We start from the raw sequence: 21,934 nt of genomic DNA, 5'->3' as shown, positions 1-21,934 counted from the left end.
CAGATGAGTGGGGTACAAAATTATAAAATAATAATAATAATAATAATAATAATAATAATAATAATAATAATAATAGCTGGATTAAGGTAAATTCAACAGTATAAAGTAAAATGAGGTAATATAGAAAGGTTGTAATGGAATATGTCGTAATAATGGGAAAATTAAAAGAACCATGGAAGGAGAAGAAGGGAAGTCAATGGGAAGTCAATCATAATGGTGGATATGTAACTGAAAATTTCAATAAAAATTATAAAAAAGAAGAGGGTGGTTGTTGCTGTTGGTAAAAGTCAAATATGCTCCTGATATTCTCTGTCATGAAGCTGAGGAAGACCTTGAAGTTACATATTGCGTCTAGGATATGTTCAGTAACTTCTGGTCCCTTGTGAAAAGCCCCATAGGGGACTGAGTGGGGCAGACATCATGAGTTTGCTCCTAGAGTGACAACAGTGGCCAGTCTAGATAGGAATCAAGGCATCAGTTTCTCCAGAGAAAGTCACTTTCTCTTCTTGTGTGGGCGTACAAAAGTTTTCTCCTAGTGGCACCTGAATAGGCGCACCTGAGCTTGGTGGTATTTTGCTTTGTGAACATAAGTATCTTCTGCCATAGAGCCACAATTCTCAAAGCCTGAGCCAGTCCTTCCACAGAAATACAGCAAAATCAAATTTAAAATAAAAATAATTCTTAAGCAGTGTGGATGTGTGGGTGGTTTAGCGTCAATCAATGACTGATGCACTATAACTGCATCAATGATACGCTGCAGTACACACCCGCAAAAATATAGAGGGGGCCCTCAACAGCCTGCAAGGGAGGTTTTGGAGCTTTTCTTTAATACTGTTTCATCTTTTTGGCTTTCATATACCTCCCAAATAACCGTGTACTCTGGGTTGTCCGTATATTAATATCAATAAAATGGAATATAACTGATTTAAAACCATCAATAGAAAAGTTGTACTAACAGCTACTACAACAATATAGTGTAAAACCATAAAAAGCGTAAGATCACAAACAATTCATACAGCACTAAAAACCAGCTAGAGAGAAAACAAAACTTATAAAGTATATAAAGTCATAATTACATAACCTCCAAGTGTCTCTATTTTCCAGGCACAGTCCTGGAATTACGAAAGCCATCCTGGCTTTTGATTTGATCCTAGGCTGTCCCTATTTTTCTCACCGGCACTGCGGCTGATAAGCTTGGGAGGAGGATTAGCTGGCGCTTGTTTTGAGCAGTGGCAAGAGTAGTGATGGCTGCAAGGGAGCATCCTATTGCCTCTACATGGCCGCCACTGCTGGCCTAGCAGCATGTTGGACAAATTTACCCCAGGGATCTTCCCCAGAGGGTCAATTGTTCTGTGTAAAGTAGGAGTCGACACTGAGATCAGGCCATACCAAAGTTTGTTTATTCTCAAGAAAGCGCTACAAGGGCAACTCCCCAGCTTGTGCTGTAAAGAGTCCTGTAAACACAGTCCTGTTTACATCATATATATTAGAGTGGGGGCGGGGAGTTTCAGTTGGCAAGGGAGTGAGAAATGTCCCTATTTTCATCTGAGAAATGTTGGAGGGTGTGATTGAATTATTAAAAGCAGTGCTTATTTTCCTGGTGGTTCTCAGGGGTATGCAGTACCAGCACCCCCACAAATGTTAAAACTGTGTCACTTACTGTAACAACTTCATGGTGAGTATTGGCACCTTCTTTTTTCTTTTAAGAAAGCACTGATTGAAAGCTGCGACAGGGGTGAGGGGAGGGGGAAAAGATGGAGGTGATACTGAAAAGACCCTCTTTGCGGGAGCATCTCACATCCGGGGGGGGGGGGCAAAGGGAAGACACCATGTGGATTATAAAAGGGAGACATAGCCAAGTTGCTGGACTACAACTCCCATCAACTCTGGATTCAGTGAGATTACTCTCTGAGGAAGTGTGGCGATGGGGAGGCTACATTTGCAAAGGGTTGGAAGATGGAGCCTCACAGACAGTCTTCTTATTTCCTGAGATCCACAAGCTTTAGTTGCAAAAGGTGCCTGGAGGGATTGTTCTCCAGTAATCTATTAATCAATGTGGGCATTTTAACAGCTGGTGGAGGTCCTGTCATGAGAGGAAGGTGAACAACAGAACAGGATCACAGGGGGTGGTGCTGCACTGCTCGGCTCCCATCTGCGCCCCCACGGCAAGCCGGAACAGCCTCCGCGCAGAGTATTGGGGCCAGCAGAAGTACCTGTGTGGGGAAGGACGGGGCTAGCAGAGGGGGCAGGGCTGGAGGAAAGGAGCAGCTGGCACGGCCATCCGGGATCCCCTCCCACCCTGCTCCTGTGGAACTTGCCCACCTTTGCATCCCACAACAGCTCTGTGAGGTGGACAAGGCAGAGAGGTGCACGCCACAGCCCACAAAGGATTTGGGCTTAGAGGCAGTGTGGCCTGGGGGTGGGCTGGGTTCAGGACACTGGCGGGCCGGATGTGGCCTGTGGGCCGTAGTTTGAGGTCCCCTGGTTTAACCGCTGGTTTGCTAGTAAAACTGAATTACTGTGTTGCAAAATGACGCGTGTCTAAAAAGCGTGTCAGCAATGTGAAAAGTTTGGAAAGCTCTTGTGGATTCTATAACAAGAGCCTTGCTCATGGTGGAACGCTGACATCAAGTGGTCCCCTGGAGAACTGCACCCAGCGTGGTCTTCATTGGAGCCATGAAAACCCCACAGTCCCTAATTAGGAAAAGGACCGAGGGGCAGATTTCCTTCCCTTGCTGTGTAAAGGGTCCCTCCAGGCTGGTGTATTCTGCAGCATGTTCCTGACACAGTAAAAGGGCATTAGCACTGGGTTTCTTCTGCTTTATTGATTCTTCTGGGATGCTTCCCCAATGCTGCCACATCATTGTTGTCTGGAGGGGTGGAAGCGCAAGGAAAGCAGGTCGGAGGTAAACCAGAGCACTTTTGGTATAAGGTTACAGGTTTTTAAAGCAGGAAGTTACAGGAGACACACTTGGGTCTGCTAGCTGCTTTGCAGGCACAGAGTCAGGCTCCAGGAGGGGGAGACTGGGCCTTTGGTGTGCTGAACTCCCTCCCGCCCTGGTTGTTGGACTTATGTGGATCTGGAGAGAGGGGGCAGGGAGGAAGGTGAAGGGGTGTCTTCTCCCTTCTCTGAAGCACCTCAATAACCACCAAAGAGAGAACAAGAATGCTAGCTGCTGCCCTCGAGGGGCTGAGAGAGCCCTCCTGCTACCCCTGGCAACTGTCTCCTCTCTTTGCTAGGGAGAAAGACTTAAGAGGCTTGGAGACATCTCCACTACCCTGAACACTTAACTCTCCCCCTTATTGGCGGGCGGGTGTTGCACATGTGGGGCTGGGAGAGACTCTTGCTCTGTGGGGAAGTGTGATTTGCTGGGATGGCGTTTCATAGTGTTATGTATTGAAGTTCTCACCCTGGCCACCAGGGGTATTGTGTATATAGTTTTCACTCAGGTCCATGTCAGTTACTTTAGGCAGGAAACCCTGGGTTGTTGTTGCTACAATGTTGATAGCCGGCTGCCTATAAAAGCAGGCCGGCTGAGCTATTTGCTGTTCAGTTCTGTTCTAGCTTACAAATAAAGAGCTGTTTGAAGAATCGCTGTGTCATCTGATACGTTCACCCACAACTTAACACATAGATACTGAAAAGACCCTCTTTGGGGGAGCATTTCACATGGGGGGGGGAGCAAAGGGAAGACACCATGTGGATTATAAAAGGGAGATATAGCCAAGTTGCTGGACTACAACTCCCATCAACTCTGGATTCAGAGATTTCTCTCTGAGGAAGATGGGGAGGCTGCATTTGCAAAGGGTTGGAAGTTGGGGCCTCACAGACAGTCTTCTTATTTCCTTCCTGCCTGAGATGCACAAGCTTTAGTTGCAAAAGGTGCCTGGAGGGATTGTTCTCCAGTAATCTATTAATCAATGTGGGCATTTTAACAGCTGGTGGAGGTCCTGTCATGAGAGGAAGGTGAACAACAGAACCAGGATTGCAGGGGGTGGCGAGTGAATTCTTTGGAGGAATAGATTGTTTATTGGGACAATTAAAGTGTTTCCCTCTCTTTAAGGACTCCACTGCAGAGGGAATTTTGGGAAAGCAGAGGGAAAAGAAAATCCCAGATGTTCTTTTGTCGTTTCCTCCATGTGTGACTGGAATGACTCCTCTCACAGGGCAACTGCAAAGGTGTCAATTTGTGGCATCTGAATATAGACTGCATTTTTAATCAAGACTTATATTGGCTTATATCTTGATCAGGTTCCTAAATTAAATGGGCTTAGATTTTCAAAGGTTTCATGCCAGGCAGAAAAAACCTTGGCAAGAGGTTTTCTCCTAAGACAAGAGGGCCCCATTGATTTATAGTAGAAAAACAATTCTCAAAGTCACAAAATGGGGAAAAACATCTAGCTGACAGGAAGAATGAGAGCATTTTTGGGAAATCTTTAAAAGCTGTTTTTTACTGAGTTCCTTCCTTTTTACTTTACAAAGGTTTTATTCTTTTAAAAGGCTACCTATGATAATGTATGAAATATATTAGCTTAAATATATTGGCTTAAATGTAATTATGCAAAGGATTTAAGGAATGCTAGATTCTTATTTCATATGGTTGTAAGAGTTGTATTTATCCTGAAATTAAGTCAGCCACCAGCCTAGCCCCCCTGCCAGACAGAAGACGCCATCCAAGCACTCTTGATATATAGTTGTCAGGCATTTGTTTAGAAACCTTAAATGAAGGAAATCTTTCAATGTTGATGTGAACTCAAGATCCTTGACATCTGTTGAACATAAAAATGTAAGATTAAACATTTGTTTTAGAAGGCAATAGGGCAAGAGGTGAGCTGGTAATTAAGATTCCATGTAAGATATATTATTACTTATATGTCATATATATAGCTCTTTGTCTCCCTTATAAGGATAGAAGGAAATGGGTGTATCTTTTTGTGATTAGTTATAGCAATCAGCCAATAGGAAATCCAACCAGGCTGATTGAACAGAGGCAGCCCCAGGAGGAGCAAAGGGGGCTGGATTAAGGGAATATAAGTGCTGGCCATAATGGCAGGAGGCAGGCCAGAGCTTGGTAACCATATACCACTGAGCCTCTCATTTATTTGTCTGACAAATAAATTATTATTTTAATTTCTCTGTTGCTGCGTTGAATATTTCATTCCAGCTAAGCGTTAACCACAAGCAGGGTGCTACAAATTCTGTTCTTAACAGGAGATCATGAGTTTGGTTTCATTTCCCCACAGACAAAAGAAAGGGAGGAGGGTCTCCCCAGAGAACAAGGCTCCTGAGAACATGTGGAGTTCAGCCCCTGAGTCAGCGTCAGAAAGAGACACACATCCCCCTTCATAGTCCAGAGTCAGCCGGATCCTCCTGGGCTCTTCACTCAGGGAAAGAGAGGAACAAGGGGAGGTGAAGGCCTTGTATTCATCATTCCACTTCCCCACAGCCCAGATGCCTCTCTCAGGCCTTAAGGAGAAAGAGCCCTTTCTCTCAACAGACTTACTGGCAACCCCCACAGCCCACCATTGCTCACTTCCCATATTGACTTCCCAGAAATGTCTGCCTGCTGTGAATCCCTCATATCCCAACACACAAGGCTGGTTATTGAATCTCTCAGGATTGTGGGGCAGGGCTTCCTCTTTGTCTCCCCATTTTACGCTTTTCCGATCCTCAGACAGGATGAGGCAAGGATGGGCTGTGTCTGGATCCAGAGTGACATTTGCTGTTGAGAGAAGATGAGGAAAAGAGAGGAGAGACAGAATCAGCCAAGAGTCAGAGACGGACATCCTGATCCAAAATAACACCAAGAAGAAGCAGATTCCCTCTCAGATGAATGGGGATTCCTCACGTTCCATTCAGGATTGGGACCCTTCCCTCTTTCTTCCAGACTAACCTCAGAATAAATACCTTCCCTGTGTATTTTTATCTACTTCTTTTTGTGCCATTTTACTTAACATATTTTTTTGTGTCTCTCCTGTCAATTCAGTCACCCTTCGAGAAGCAAAACAGCCCATAAAATATTCCCTCAGCTCTTCTATGCAGTGAAGGGGAGGAGGGAGGGATGGGGGCAAGAGGAGAAAAATGGTCTTCCTTTGAATCTCTCTGTGTGAATTGCCCATTTGGGGCTTTCAGAGGCTTGCATTGAAATCAGGGGAAATAAATCAAATTAGGCAACCGAACAAATTCCCTTCCTTTGCAAACCTCCAGAATTGTTTTCTTACAACCATGCTACCACTACACACACATTTGTTGACCTAAAGGAGGCTAAAGTCTATCTGACTAAGAGTTAAAAGATTTTGACCTTGGCAACAGTGACTGCAGCCGCAAACGGAGGATCCTCCAAAGGCGGCTGCTGCGGCACAATGGCGGCTCACGCCACCACCAGCCCCTGCGGGGTGACTTCTTGTCACCCCCACAAGCATGGAACCCAGGGCGTAACTCCCCCCACACCCCCCAATGCGCCGCCACTGGAAGGGAGAGATTACCCCCCCAACTATATCACCTCCACAGCCACAACCTTCCCGACGCAGCCACGGTCAACAAAACCTTTTAATCATGTGAATCTATACTTGATTTTAATTCTGTTAATTCATTGTTTGTTAATAGCTTATTTGTATATTACATTCCTTGATGCTTATTTACAATGTATTGCAGTAGAACAATTGGAAAGAATTCCCGCTCATCCCTTCCCAACAGGTGGGCGGAGTTTGTGGCCCCGCGCGGGGCCACCTGGCCTGGTGCCACTCACCAGGTAACTGTGTGCTGGGCCCACCCCCGCCTGGCGGGCCAGTGGGCTGCTGGTGGGTGTGGTCTGGAGTAGGTTTGGAGGACTAATTTCTAAAAAAATTATATTTAAAAAGCTGACAGGAATCCGTGCCTAGTGAGTTCCAGAATCTAAGGAGATATTGAGGGTCCCTGTTGAAGAGGGGATTAGCGGGCAGCTCTCTGTGCAATTACCCTGTTGGTAAATAATCAGCACTATTAAAACCAACAAAATAGAAGACGGGGGGAAATGCAACAGGGAAAACCTCCTGGATGAATGGAGAAGACTGAAGTTGCTCCTCATAGATAAATTCAGGTACCATATTTACGTGAATTTAATGCGCTATCAGATCTAATGTGCACCTCAATTTTCAATACCTTGAAACCAAAAAAAGTATTTGTGGGTGAATATAAATGTGCAATCAAACGTAATGGGCACCCTAATTTCTGCAATGTAATTTGACCATAACAGTGCACATTACATTCAAATAACCATGGTGGTTTGGGTATGTGGACTACTCATTATATTAGAATAGAGCAAAAGAGGCAATTAACAGTCCAATTATAAAATACCATTCCCCAACCCCACCTTGAATTTGGTCCTTAACCCAAAATTTACCTTTCTGAAGCAATCCGGGTAACAGATCATCTGAAAAAGCAAAGTAATATAAAGTTTGAGAAATAGACTTTTATAACTCAAATAATTTTGCAAGAAAAATTTCACTTCATAACATATTTTGGACTAATAAAATCCCTGCAGCCATTCTTCATTACTTTTTATTTTCTCCATCTCAACATATAAAAAGGGATTTGCAGCCCTGAATGTTGAGAATTTCCTCTTCAGTTCTAGTGGGAAAGTCAGTGGATTTTCAGATGTCCCTCTTCGCTCACACCTGATGGGAAAAAGACATGTTAACTCATTTCAAATTCAGAATTTCTGAGTGCAGCAAAAGGAAGGAACTGAGAGGAGGAAAGAAACTGTATAAAGCCAAGAGGGAGAGACAGAGGAATGGAGTCACAGAGGGGGGGAAGATTCCTCCTTACTAGGGACTCCAAAGCCAGACAACGGAGGGCCAAAGGAGCAGCCCTTTGTCTGAAACTCTTCACTTACATCTACTCAAATGGAGAAATAAAATAAAATCAAGTGATACCATCCTGCTCAGGTGTCTGTGTGGGACTAAGTGGGGCAGCCATCACGGAGTTTGCTGTTGGTGTGGCAAATCTAGATACTGTGAAGTATTATCATTAGTATTCATTTCATTTCTATTCCACTTTATAATCTTCATATTATATTCTTTCCCAGTTTACCTGTGAAGTTTCAGGGAGTGATATTAATGGAGATGAGCAGGATCCCCTTACCTCTGCAAAGTTCTTTTAACATCCTAGAAGGGAAAAGAGGAAAGTCAGAATGGAATTCACTGCCTACCACAGGTCCTGTAATGAAGACCCATCAGCCCCTGCAATGGATGCCCTCTGGGGTGAATCTGCCTAGCATATGCCAAAGTTCTGGATAGGTATGGATGCATCTAACAATTCTGGTTTCTTTCCATTATTTTCCCATCTTAAGTTCAGTTCTTTTTTATTTTAAATGTTCTGATGAAAATTCATGAGATCTCCTCTGTCTTTCCTAGGTATCCCTAGTATCTTGGCCAGTGAAGAATTTATTGATAACTCTTCCAGCTGAAAGAGTTCCTTTTTCTGAGATATCCTTAACTTTAACAAAGTTAGCTAAGCAGCTTCACACTACTTAGCTAAATCAGGTGCTGCCAATCCTCTCTTCTGTGGGTCAGTTTGCATAGTAACATTATCCACTCTGGGAAACTTACTTTGCCAAATAAAATTATCCATTCTTTTCTGTCAGCTTTTCAATTCCCTCAAGTCAACCAAGAGAGGAAGAGTAAGAAACAAAACCAAAAACCTTGGCAGTATTGTCATGCTTTTTGCACTGATCTTTGCTTTTCATAGAATCATAGAACTGTAGTGTTGGAAGGGATTCCAAGGATCATCTAACTTATATGATTTTAACTTACCCCACCTTTCCATATCAGGTTTCTGATGCAGCCCTTGGCTAGTGCTCCCCCCAACACTGCCATTCCGTGTGGGGGGGCAGGGGCATGGTGGCAAGACCCCTGGCACCAGGCAGGGTGGGATCCCTGTGAGGGGTGCCTGGCTCGCACCCCCTCAAAATCATGTGCCTGGGGCTAAGGCCTCCCTTGCCCTCCCTTCGCTATACTCCTGCTATGAGATGCAAGCCGCAACTCTGTCCCCCATTTGACAGCAGCCCATTCTACCTGAACCTTCTCCTTGTCGGGATCTGCGTTCGACTGAGCTGATAAAGCTCATTTTCCTCCGGCCGAGCCTTCGGAATCGCCCCCTACGATAATTAACGACCTGAGCCTTCGATGAGGCTCAGGCACATCCCATTCAGCAGAGAATCCAAAACAGCATGCGGAAGTGATGAGATTTATGGCTACATGCTATGCTTTATTACTAAGCTACGCAGAGAGCAAAGAAAAATACATCCTCTCCCTGTGAGAGCAGAGAGGAACCTGAACAAACAATGGAACAAAGAACAGGAAACCACTAACATCACATCCGTCTCCTGTCTCCCGTGAGACTTCCCATAGCCTGGAATCCCTGGAATGTAAACAGAGTCCTGTGACTCCAAAAGCACTGCTCAGTGACAAACAGAAACTAACATCCTCCCCCTTTCTGTGAACACCACTGGGCAGTGTGTTATGTACAATCTTAGTACAAACCCAATTTCTGTACAAAGGTATAGTGTTGATCCTTCGGAACAACCTTGGACAATAAATCAGCAGGAATTTCATTAACTGGCATGTAGGACACCGTTACAAGTCCTTTCTGAACACATTCCCTAGTATGTTGCAACTTCAATTGCAAATGTTTCGTGCTTTGCTTACAACCTTCAGAATTCACCAAAGCCAAACATGCTTTGTTGTCCTGGTAAACCTGGATTGGACATCTGATAGGAATTCTCATGTCTTTACACAATTGTAATAACCATTCACAGTCCACAAGTGAATAAGACAGTGCATTCAGTTCAGCTTCACAAATACTTAAGCTTACTGTTGTTTGCTTCTTGCACGACCAATCAAATAGACCCTGGTTGTACATATAGCAAACTCCAGACGTGCTTTTCCTGTCTTTAGTGTCACTTCCAAAACTCGCATCAGCAAATATCTCAAGACCTCCAGACTTCTGATTGTTAAATCTCAGTCTGTAGTGCATAGTGCCTTTCAAATAGTGTGCTATGCGTTTCAGAGCTTTCCTATCCTTAACAGTAGGATTGTTGACTTGTCTGCTTAGCAAGTTACAGCTAACTGCAATGTCAGGTCTTGAACATCTGGCAATGAAGTTTAGTTTGCCTCTTCTGTACAGTGTCGTGTCAGAAAATGCTTCTTCAGTATCATCTACCTGATAACCTGTTGTCATCGGTGTGTCTACAGGGTTAGCATCCATCAGGGTTAGTTTGGTTAACACATCAGCAATTTTCTGTGACTGGTGTACTAGAATATTGCCATCTTGGTCTCTCTCTATTTACAGAGATAAGTAGTTGGTTACCTCACCAATATCTTTCATGTCAAAGTGTTCCTTCAGTTGAGCTAGGGCGCTATTGTACATTTTGACATCCTTCCAAAAGAAAAGAATATCATCAACATAAAACAAGCAATACAGCTTCTTTTGCCCTTCCTTGTTGACAAATACATATGGATCAGCTTTACCTTGCTGAAAACCTAGAGAAAACAACACTTCAGTGAGTTTAGAGTGCCAGCATCATGCACTTTGCTTGAGACCATATAGGGACTTCTTTAGAGAACAAACAAATCCCTGTTTTACCTGTACGCCATCAGGTGGAAGCATATAAAGTGATTCACCTAAGGTTCCGTACAAAAATGCTGTATTCACATTGTGATGAGAAACATGTAGATTCTCTTCTGCAGCAAGTCTGAGCATAAGCCAAAGCTCTCATTTCTCACGGTGGGTGAGTAGGTCTCGTGATAGTCTTCTCCTGGTACCTGTGAAAAACCTCTGGCTACCAATCTGGCTACGTGCCTGACTACCTTGCCATTTTGATCTGTCTTTGCTTTGAAGACCCATAGACTGTCAAGCAGTTTCATCACTGGAACTGCTGGAACTAGCTCCCTTGTGTTGTTCCTCTCTAAGGAATCAAGCTCAGCCTTCATGGCAGTTAACCATGGCTCAGCATCCTTCGAGTCCAAAGCCTGGACCTCTTGGAAGCTTGAAGGTTCAAATACCTTCTTGGAGCTATTAACAGCAGTTACAGCTTTTGCCGCTTTAGCAAATTCATCAGCAAATCTCTTTGGAGGTCTACCTTTTGTGGCTCTTTCAGACCTGTGAATTAGACATACGTCTTCAATGCTCTTCTCTTCTTTCTTAGGAGAAAAGCTTGGGTAGGGACTGGGAAAGCACTGCCCTGTGCCTGGAAAGCAAAAGGTAAGTGTGGTTAAACCATTAGAGAGGAACTTTGGGCTTTTCCTGCCACAGTCTCACCTGCAGGAGTTCACTCACTGGCTGCTGACTCTTCTCCTTCATCTCCCGGACGCTCCTTTCAAGAGAGGAGAGTTCCTCTGAGAGTCTAGCCAGGTGCTCCTCCCTTATTCTTGTGATCTCCTTCTCCATCTTTTCTATTTCATTCAGCAGTTGCTTTTCTTGTTCTTCCAGAAACTGGTGCAGTTGTCTGAACTTCTCCACTGCCTTCTGCCTTTCAGTTTTTGTTAATTTCTGCAAGAAGCAGGAAGAAGAAAGGAAAGAGGAGGAAAGCATCTTTAGAAAGACCTTAATTTAAAATGTTATGGTAAAACAGTTAGGATTTCTCTGTTGCAGAATTTCTACATCATGACTTGGTCCTTCCAGTACAGGTCCCCTTTGTAGTAATGGTGACACTTACAAGCAGTTTATCACTTTGCTTTCCAATGTTTGCTTTATAAGCCAGAATTTTCTCTTTCTCTTTCCTCAGATGTTCCAGGTGACCACAGATGAGCGTCTAAAGAGAAAACAAAGTCTCAGTTTTGATTAGGGCTCTGGGGTTGTCTTTAATATTATGCTTACTTCTAGTGCCTAGGAGCCTACTATTAAGATTTTCTGGACCGTCGCAGCTGAGTATTGCAGGACCTGCCCCCTGCCTGGCAGACAAGCCTATTTCATCTGGCCAAGGCGGGCGGGAACCTGACAGAGGGGGCTGAATCGACTTTTGCAGTGGGCTATGCTGCTTTCGGTCTTGTTGTTTTGGCCCCAACTATCTAAAACATTATAAACAGCCAGAAGGCCAGAGACAAAGACTTAATCCTGGAGGGTGTCCATGGGAAGGGCAGAAGATGCCTAGGAAGGAACTAGTGGGCCATCTGCAGGCAAGAAGGTCACTGGAAAATGGAATGCCCACAGGCCCCACGCCCGACACACCCCACCCCCTCAGGCTGGGAACAGTAATCAAGGTTCCGATGCCACGTACCCAGCCATGAGCCTCAGCGTTACAGCCACAAGCCCAGCCCTGGACTCCAGAAAAATCAAGGCAGAGGGCAAAAACAGGGATACCCCATGGCCTGAACCCCACCTCACCAGCCGGGAGCACAGGTAATGGCCCTGAGAGACGAAAAAAACTTACTAGGATAAACGAGGCCCAACAAACGCAGGTTACCAGAAGCTGCCTGGCCCTGGCCCAACAATGGTTGCTCAGCACACAGAATGAGGTTTCTGAAAATGATTCCCCCCCCATCTATCTTGCTAAAAAGACTGTTGCAGTGGAAAGCATGTGAACAGACTGTTTCTAACATTCATTCATGCAATAACAAGACATCAGCTTTTTTTTTTTACAGATTGGGGGTACTCCTGGATCCTTTGCTTGTCACTTGATGCTCAGGTGGCCTCAGTGGCCCAGAGTGCCTTTGGATGGTGGCCCAGCTGCACCCTTCTCTGGTGTGATGGCCTGGGAATCCGATTCAGAGGCTGAACCAGAGGAATCCCAGCCTGCACAGGAGTCCCCGCCTCCAGGGCCGGCTGAACTGGGGCAGGGCCTGGATTCTGAAGTGCCTGCACCTGTGCTGGATCCTCAGGAGCAGGCACCAGGTGAATCCACTCTGGCTCCGGAGGTGGTTGAGGACTCAGTGCCTACAGGTGAGTCTCCCCCTGGGCCCAGTAACCCTTTGGCCTCTCCTGAACTGCAGAGGCTTAGGGCAGAGAGGCAAAGGGAACAGGTTTCTCCCAGGAGGAGTGCTCGCCTTAAGGCCAGGAGAGGCGGGTCTTCTGGGGGCCGGGAGCGCCCCTGGCCTCAGAGAAGATAAAGGCCAGTCAGCCCGGTCCCAGGTTGCGGGAGCAACGTCGTTAAAGAGCTGTTTTGGCCAGCATCCAGTCCTGTTCCTCCAGTGTTCCTGTCCTTGCCCGGCTCCTCGCTTTGAACCCCGCTTCGCCCGTGGAGGACTGTCTGCCGTCCCTCGACTCAGGTCCTGGACCTCGCCCCACGGTAATCTCCCCCTGGGACCAGCACATCTGAACAGGGACAGCCTAACTACTGTTGTCTATGCTCTGGTAACCTCAAGGTTAGGTTACTGTAAAGCATTATATGTAAGGCTGTCTCTGAAGATGGTTCAGAAACTTCAGCTAGTGCAGGGCAGCCAGGTTACTCACCATGGCATAAGGTTTTGAGCATATTACGCTAATCCTGGCCTGACTGCACTGACTACCAATTAGTTTCCGGGCCCAATTCAAAGTGCTGATTTTGACCTATAAAGGACTGCAACACCTCAAGGACCACCTCTTTCCATATGAACCTACCCAGACCCAGAGATCATCATCTTCTTCTTTTTTTTTATAAATATTTATTAAGGTTTTTTTTAAAAGAGAATACAATAATAATAAACATTATTGCTTTGTTTTAACAAAGTTTCATAATATTCTTGAACTTCCTCACGTCTCCCGCTCCCATTTACATCTTTAATAATTTTTGTCAAGCAAATTATCATCTTATTTCCAAATCTATATTCACATGCTTAAATATCAATTCTTAATCTATTTTAATGATGCCCAATTATTTATAACCAAGCATCTTTCTTAGCATTCCACTAAATCGCAATATTTCTGCAGGTAGATCTTGAATTTCTTCCAATCTTCTTCAATCCTTTCTTCTCCCAGGTCTCGGATTCTGCCGGTCATCTCCGCTAGTTGCATATAGTCCATCAGTTGCATCTGCCATTCTTCCAGTGTGGGTAGATCTTGAGTTTTCCAGTTCTTAGCAAGTAGTATCCTTGCTGCTGTTGTTGCGTACATGAAAAATGTTCTATCTTTCTTTAACACCTTCTGGTCGACAATGCCCAGAAGAAAAGCCTCTGGTTTCTTAGTGAAGGTATACTTAAACACCTTTTTCAACTCATTATATATCATTTCCCAGAAGGCCTTCACTTTAGGGCAGGTCCACCAGAGGTGAAAGAATGTTCCTTCATTTTCTTTACATTTCCAACATTTGTTATCAGACGAATGGTATATTTTGGCAAGTTTAACTGGGGTCATGTACCATCTATATATCATTTTCATTACATTTTCTTTCAAAGCATTACATGCAGTGAAATTCAACCCAGTGGTCCACAACCTTTCCCAGTCCTCCAACATAATGTTATGCCCAATGTCCTGTGCCCATTTTATCATAGCCGACTTAACCATTTCGTCTTGCGTATTCCATTTCAGCAGCAAATTATACATTCTTGAAAGTACCTTAGTCTTAGGTTCTAACAGCTCTGTCTCCAACTTCGATTTCTCCACCTGGAATCCTAGCTTTTTATCACTTTTAAAAATTTCCTTAATCTGAGCGTAATGTAACCAGTCTCGCACTTTATCCTTCATTTTCTCCATACTCTGCAATTTCCAGTTGTCCCCATCTTTTTCTAACAGTTCCCAATATTTCGGCCAGTGGGCTTCCATATTGGGTCTTTTCCAAGCCTTAGCTTCCAAGGGTGAAAGCCACCTCGGAGTTTTATTTTCTAATAAGTCTTTGTATTTTGTCCAGACATTAAACACTGCTTTTCTGACAATATGGTTCTTAAAGGCCCCAGAGATCATCTTCTGAGGTCCTTCCTAATGAGCCTCCTCCTCAAAAGGTCTGGAGGGTGGCAGCATGAGAATGGGCCTTTTCTGCAGTGGCTCCCTGTCTGTGGAAGGCTCTCTGCAGGTTCCAGGTGGAAAGGTTCCTCTTCAACCAGGCCTTGGGCTGATTGACATGCCTTTTTAAATGTGTTGTGTAAGGGGGGATTATTTGTTTGTTGTTGTTCTTTTGATATTTTGTGGGTTTTATATTGTAATTTGAAGTTGTGAACTGCCATGAGATCTACGGATGAAGGGTGGTATACAAATTTAATATAATAATAATAATAATAATAATAATAATAATAATAATAATAATTAATAGTTTCTTGTTTTTTGCTGTACATTTTGAAATAAAGATTCATATGAGAACTTCCATTTCATTACTCTTACTGCATGCGTACATACATACATACATACATACATACATTCGGGTTAGGGTAATTTTGTATACATTTATATAATGTTTTCCCCCTTTACACAGCTGTGTTTTCTTTTCGTATCAATTTACTGCTTTATATTTGATAAATTTTAAATAAAACATCAACTTAAAAAAACTACATAGCATTACTACTACTACTACACATTTTTAAAGGTTCCTTTTGAAGCAGAACAAAGTTTTGTTTTGAATAGTACAGAAATGGGGCCGAATTTTTTATTCTCATTTAGGTGCAGATTAGCAATTTCTGTTTGCATTGCAGCTATGTTGAAAGCATATTTTGCACATGCACACATACAGATATGAAAGGATTGTGTTAGCAAGTGTCAAAAAAACTCCTACCTTGTATTCCTGGGCAGCCTCTTCCTTGACGACCACAGTGTGTGATTTATGTTCTGGGCATCGCTCACAAACCAAACACACCAATTCTTCATCTTCTTTGCAGAACAGGTGGAGATTTTCTTTGTGCTTCTCACATAGTTCCTTTCTCTGGAGTTTGATTCTTTCTACTACATTTGCCAGCTGCCAATTGGGGCGGAAATTCCTGTTCTGGATCTTGTCTATGCAGACAGGACACTTGCAGTCTCCCATGTCAATTTCATCCCGTACCTCACAGTGCTTGGTGATGCAGCCTCGGCAGAAGTTGTGGCCACAGTTCAAGGTCACGGGGTCTGTCAGGAGGTCCTTGCAGATGGGGCACAAGACTTCCTCTTCTATGTTCGTGGATGGTGGGGCTGAGGCCATGAGGGATCAAGAGTGTCTGGCTTTGTTGAGAGGAGAGGCGGCTGCAGGATGGCAGTAGAATGTGAAGGGACTGGGGAATGAAAAAATGTCTGTAAGGTAAAAGCTGTTCAGCATTAAGCATTTCCACATCCTTCCAGAGAAACTAACTCTGCATTTCACTTTCTTATGCAATGAAGCGTCCACAATTGGTCCCACTGTCTGAAAGTCATCTATAAAACCAAAAATCATTTTCCACACTTTTTCACCTAAAATATCACCTGGAATCAGTGGAATTGACACTTTTACAGGTGCCACATAATACCCACACTGTGTATGTAAGAACTCAAATGTTTAGTGTGATGGCAGAGATACTTGTGGAACCTCCTGCATGTTGATAGGGGGAAGGCGCCTTCACAGTATTAGTTTCAGTGCCAGTTGATGGCATTCTTATTTAGACAAGCCTACCTAGCAGTTATAGGGACGTGGGTGGCACTGTGCGTTAAACCACAGAGCCTAGGACCTGTCAATAAGAAGGTCGGCGGTTTGAATCCCCATGACGGGGTGAGCTCCTGTTGCTCGGTCCCTGCTCCTGCCAACCTAGCAGTTCGAAAGAACGTGAAATTGCAAGTAGATAAATAGGTACCGCTCCGGCGGGAAGGTAAACGGCATTTCTGTGTGCTGCCCTGGTTCGCCAGAAGCGGCTTAGTCATGCTGGCCACATGACCGGAAGCTGTACGCCGGCTCCCTCGGCCAGTAAAGCGAGATGAGCGCCGCAACCCCAGAGTCGGTCATGACTGGACCTAATGGTCAGGGATCCCTTTACCTTTACCTATAGTAACCAATCCGTAACATGGCTCCTTACATCTTCCACTGATTTCAATTTAGGTTCCCCCCGTAAAGTACAACAATTTCCTGTAAGTTACCCACTGTCTATCCTTATTCATTGTCTTGACTGTAATGGCCTCAATAGGAGATAGCCATAGGTATATTTTCCTTTCCAGCAAATTTTTATATGTCTCCTAAACTCTATACAGATTCTTCCTAAGAAGGTGATTCATAAAACTCTGGTGATACGCTGCAGTACACACCCGCAAATGCCCTCCAGTATAGAGGGGCCCCTCAATAGCCTGCAAGGGAGGTTTGGAGCTTTTCTTTAATACCGTTTCATCTTTTTGGCTTTCATATACCTCCCAAATAACCATGTACTCTGGTATTCCGTATATTAATATCAATAAAATGGAATATAACTGATTTAAAACCATCAATAGAAAAATTGTACTAACAGCTACTACAACAAAATAGTATGAAACCATAAAAAGCATAAGATCACGAACAATTCATACAGCACTAAAAACCAGCTAGAGAGAAAACTTATAAAGTATATAAAGTCATATTTACATAACATCCAAGTGTCCTTATTTTCCAGGCACAGTCCTGGAATTACAAAAGCCATCCTGGCTTTTGATTTGATCCTGGGATGTCCCTATTTTTCTCATGGGCGCAGCAGCTGATAAGCTTGGGAGGAGGATTAGCCAGCACTTGTTCTGAGCAGTGGTGAGGGCAGTGGTAGCTGCAAGGGAGCATCCTATTGCCTCTCCGTGGCCACCACATAGCATGTTGAACAAATTTGCCCCAGGGATCTTCCCCAGAGGGTCAATTGGTCTGTGAGAAGGAGGAGTCTGACACCGAGATCAGGCCAAACCAAAGTTTGTTTATTCTCGAGACAGCGCTGGACTGATCCCAGCCTTGCAAAGCAGTTGGGGGCTGCTGTTGTTTCAGCAGCAAGGGGTACAAGTAGTTAGCCTTGCTTAGGGTACAAAATAATCTGGCGCAGGCACTATTGTAGGCATGTTCACCCATCAAGTTCAAGGGTCCCCTTCCCTCCTATCCTACCCAATCCTCCTTATGGGTGCAATAGGGCGGCCATCCTTACTGGAAAGCGAACCCTCCTGGTCCCAATTCGGTCACTGCCCAGCACCAAAGCCCCTCCTGGAGCAGGACTCCCAGCCCCTCCTTCCTATGGGGAGCAGCGGAGACCCAGGCCTGGCAGTGACACCTCCAGTCTGTAGGAACTGGGCAGGTATGGTGAGCCCCCCTAAGCCAGGAAAAGTCCACTTACCCTCACCCCAGACTGTGGGACTAGGCCATGCCTTGAGCCAATTTGTGTATGTGTATATCCGACCCATGGACTGAAGACTTACGTGAGAAGTAGGTGCGTGAAGACCACCACCAATATTTGCACTGAAGTTGTGAAGTTGTTTTGTCTGAAGGACAGCGGCAGCTGTTGCTGCAATCTGATCCAATTAGCACATATACCAGAGCGTTGTGATTGAGTGTGTCAGCTGCAGTGTGTAGGTGTGTCACACGAACACCCCCGCGCTCTTGGAAAGGTGTTAGTTTGACCCAGGGGTCCTCAAACTTTTTAAACAGGGGGCCAGTTCACTGTCCTTCAGGCACTGTTGGGGGCCAGACTATGAACGAATATGAACGAATTCCTATGCACACTGCACATATTTTATTTGTAGTGCACAAAAAACAGGAAAAACAATACAATACAAATATTCCCAACAGTGGAAATAAACAGACCACAGCTTCTCTGCCTTTGAAGGTGACTCCAAAACTTGCATATTGGTTAAAGTACCTTATGCATACTATTGCAGATAATTGCTTTGCAAAGATTTATTAGGCAAAACAACATACAAAAAAATGTGCATTTTAGGAGAAACACAGACTAAAATGGTGACAAATTTTCAAGAGTACTGTTATGTACTGAAGTTCTCACCCTGGGCCAGCAGGGGGATACTGTAGATAGTTTTCACTCAGGTCCACGTCAGTTATTTTAGGCGGGAAACCCTGGGTTGTTGTTGCTACAATGTTGACAGCCCGCTGCCTATAAAAGCAGGCCGGCTGAACTGTTTGCTGTTGAGTTCTGTCCAGCTTACAATAAAGAGCTGCTCTGGAGAAATCACTGTGTCGTCTGCTATGTCCGCCCACAACTTAACAAGTACCTTTTCTTGAAAAATATATTAAAAGAACACTAATGTGGAAATGTGGAGAACTGAAAGTAAGATTGCAAAAACAAGGCACCAGAATGGACGGATTCAGCCATCCCTACCAGGGAGTAAACCCACTGAAAGCAGTGCAGTTACTTCTGAGGCTTTCTTCCCTAATGTATCCATACAAGCATATGCCTGTCTGCTCAGAGGTAAGTCGCACTGAATTCAATAAGGCTTACTCCCAGGTAAGCACACAGGGAATTACAGCCTTTGGGGTGGGAAACCTGACTAAGCTCACAAAGCTCACTAACTTAACTGCACGAATGCCAGTGTGCTTGGAGCCCTTTGCACAGGAATAGGCATCACTGAATGCTGCAGAGGTTATGCCAAAGCAGGCACCTTTAGGAAGCCGCCAGCGCCAAAAGGAGGAGCAAGATGAGCAGCTCTGCATACCCAGTGCCGGCGTGACGACCCTGGGCCCGGCCGGCCATGGCAGACGGAAGCAGCGGCAGCAGCAGGTGGCTGGCTCACTGGGCAAGGCGGCGCTGCACTGCTCGGCTCCCATCTGTGCTCCCACAGCAAGCCCAAGCAGCCTCCACGTGGAGTATTGCGGCCAGCAGAAGTACCTGTGCTGGGAAGGACGGGGCTAGCAGAGGGGACGGGGCTGGAGGAAAGGAGCAGCTGGCATGGCCATCCGGGATCCCCTCCCACCCTGCTCCTGTGGAACTTGCCCGCCTTTGCATCCCACAACAGCCCTGTGAGGTGGGCAAGGCAGAGAGGTGCACACCGCAGCCCACAGAGGATTTTCGCTTAGTGGCAGTGTGGCCTGGGGGTGGGCCAGGTTCAGGACACTGGCAGGCTAGATGTGGCCCGTGGACCGTAGTTTGAGGACCCCTGGTTTAACCTTTGGTTTGTAGTAAAACTCAATTACTGTGTTGCAAAATGACGCATGTCTGAAAAGCGTGTCAGCAAGGTGAAAAGTTTGGAAAGCTCTGGTGGATACTATAAAAAGAGCCTTGCTCATGGTGGAACGCTGACATCAAGTGGTCCCCTGGAGAACTGCACCCAGTGTGGTCTTCATTGGAGCAATGAAACCCCACAGTCCCTAATTAGGAAAAGGGCCGAGGTGCAGATTTCCTTCCCTTGCTGTGTAAAGGGGCCCTCCAGGCTGGTGTATTCTGCAGCATGTTCCTGACACAGTAAAAGGGCATTAGCACTGGGGAGACAGGGCCTTTGGTGTGCTGAACTCCCTCCCGCCCTGGTTGTTGGACTTATGTGGATCTGGAGAGAAGGGCCAGGGAGGAAGGTGAAGGGGTATCTTCTCCCTTCTCTGAAGCACCTCAATAGCCACCAAAGAGAGAACAAGAATGCTAGCTGCTGCCCTCGAGGGGCTGAGAGAGCCCTCCTTCTACCCCTGGCAACTGTCTCCTCTCTTTGCTAGGGAGAAAGACTTAAGAGGCTTGGAGACATCTCTACTACCCTGAACACTTAACTGTCCTTATTGGCGGACGGGGGTTGCACATGTGGGGCTGGGAGAGATCTCTTGCTCTGTTTGCTTGGTACATTTATGAACATTTATTATATTCCTAAGACCTTAATTTATTTATTTCACCTTCCTGCCTGAGATGCACAAGCTTTAGTTGCAAAAGGTGCCTGGAGGGGTTGTTCTCCAATAATCTATCAATGCCATCATGTGGGCATTTTAACAGCTGGTGTCGGTCCTGTCATGAGAGGAAGGTGAACAACAGAACCAGGATCACGGGGGTGGGGTGGCGAGTGAATTCTTTGGAGAAATAGATTGTTTATTGGGACAGTTAAAGTGTTTCCCTCTCCTTAAGGACTCCACTGCAGAGGGATTTCTGGGAAAGCGGAGGGAAAAGAAAATCCCAGATTTTGTTCTGTCATTTCCTCCAAGTGTGACTGGAATGACTCCTCTCACAGGGCAAGATGAAAGAAAGGGAGGAGGGTCTCCCCAGAGAATGAGGCTCCTGAGAACGTGTAGAGTTCAGCCCCTGAGTCAGCGTCAGAAAAAGACACATAGCCCTCTTCATAGTCCAGAGTCACTCGGATCCTCCTGGGCTCCTCACTCAGGGACAGAGGAAAGTAATCAGGGGATGTGAAGGCCCTGTACTCACCAAGCCACTTCCCCACAACCCAGACCCCTCCCTCAGGCCTTAAGGGGAAGAAGCCCTTTCTCTCTACAGACTTCCTGGCAACCCCCACAGCCCACCATTCCTCACTTCCCATATTGACTTCCCAGAAATGTCTGCCTGCTGTGAATCCCTCACATCCCAACACACAAGGCATGTCACTGAATCTCTCAGGATAATTGGACAGGACTTGACGTTTGCTTCCCTTTCTCACACTTTTCCGATCCTCAGACAGGATGAGACTGGGATGGGCTGTGTCTGGATCCAGAGTGACATTTGCTGTTGAGAGAAGATGAGGAAAAGAGAAGTGAGTCAGAATCAGCCAAGAGTCAGAGACGGACATCCTGATCCAAAATAACACCAAGAAGAAGCAGATTCCCTCTCAGATAAATAGGGATTCCTCACGTTCCATTCAGGATTGGGACCCCCCCTCTTTCTCCTAGACTAAGCTCAGAATAAATACCTTCTCTGTGGATTTTTATCCACTTCTTTTTCTGCCATTTTACTCAATGTATTTTATCGTGTCCCTCCTGTCAATTCAGTCACCCTTTGAGAACCAAAACAGCCCAGAAAATATTCCCTCAGCTCTTCTATGCAGTGAAGGGGAGGAGGGATGGATGGGGGCAAGAGGAGAAAAATGGTCCTCCTTTGATTCTGTCTGTGTGAATTGCCCATTTGGGGCTTTCAGAGGCTAACATTGTAATCAGGGGGAAGAAATCAAATTAGACAACCTAACAAATTCCCTTCCTTT

At 45.3% G+C, this 21,934-nt stretch overlaps 2 protein-coding genes across 2 annotated transcripts; both read right to left on the bottom strand.

Moving 5' to 3' along the window:
• Positions 1–5,201: 5,201 nt before the first annotated feature.
• LOC309364838 (tripartite motif-containing protein 10-like) lies at positions 5,202–18,261 on the bottom strand. Its single transcript, XM_081902790.1, has 8 exons — positions 18,239–18,261; positions 15,657–16,128; positions 11,697–11,792; positions 11,300–11,530; positions 8,123–8,145; positions 7,538–7,656; positions 7,353–7,412; positions 5,202–5,723 (listed from the first exon to the last, which is right to left on the bottom strand). The coding sequence occupies exons 2-8, from the start codon at positions 16,056–16,058 to the stop codon at positions 5,206–5,208; spliced, it is 1,449 nt and encodes a 482-aa protein (XP_081758916.1). The 5' UTR covers positions 16,059–16,128; positions 18,239–18,261; the 3' UTR covers positions 5,202–5,205.
• A 2,707-nt stretch (positions 18,262–20,968) lies between these two features.
• Positions 20,969–21,919, bottom strand: LOC309363228 (butyrophilin subfamily 1 member A1-like; the record flags this gene model as incomplete). Its single annotated transcript, XM_081899334.1, has 1 exon — positions 20,969–21,919. Exon 1 carries the CDS (start codon positions 21,524–21,526, stop codon positions 20,969–20,971), a length of 558 nt encoding a protein of 185 aa, XP_081755460.1. The 5' UTR covers positions 21,527–21,919.
• Positions 21,920–21,934: the final 15 nt, after the last annotated feature.

The sequence above is a fragment of the Podarcis melisellensis genome, assembly GCF_964234715.1.
Source record: "Podarcis melisellensis genome assembly, chromosome: 2".
In the NCBI taxonomy this organism is placed as follows: Eukaryota; Metazoa; Chordata; class Lepidosauria; order Squamata; family Lacertidae; genus Podarcis; species Podarcis melisellensis.
The sequence above is the reverse complement of the archived record's forward strand: the minus strand, read 5'-3'. Positions and strand labels throughout refer to the sequence as shown.

Bases quoted from the DNA above. Each gene is read 5' to 3' on its own strand.
- LOC309364838 (XM_081902790.1), bottom strand. From the start codon at position 16,058: ATGGCCTCAGCCCCACCATCCACGAACATAGAAGAGGAAGTCTTGTGC. The intron at 7,413-7,537 runs GTAATGAAGAAT...TTGCTTTTTCAG, and splicing joins TGAGATGGAGAAAATAAAAA to ATGATCTGTTACCCGGATTG. The intron at 5,724-7,352 runs GTGGGGTTGGGG...TTCTCTCAACAG, and splicing joins GGTTAAGGACCAAATTCAAG to CAAATGTCACTCTGGATCCA.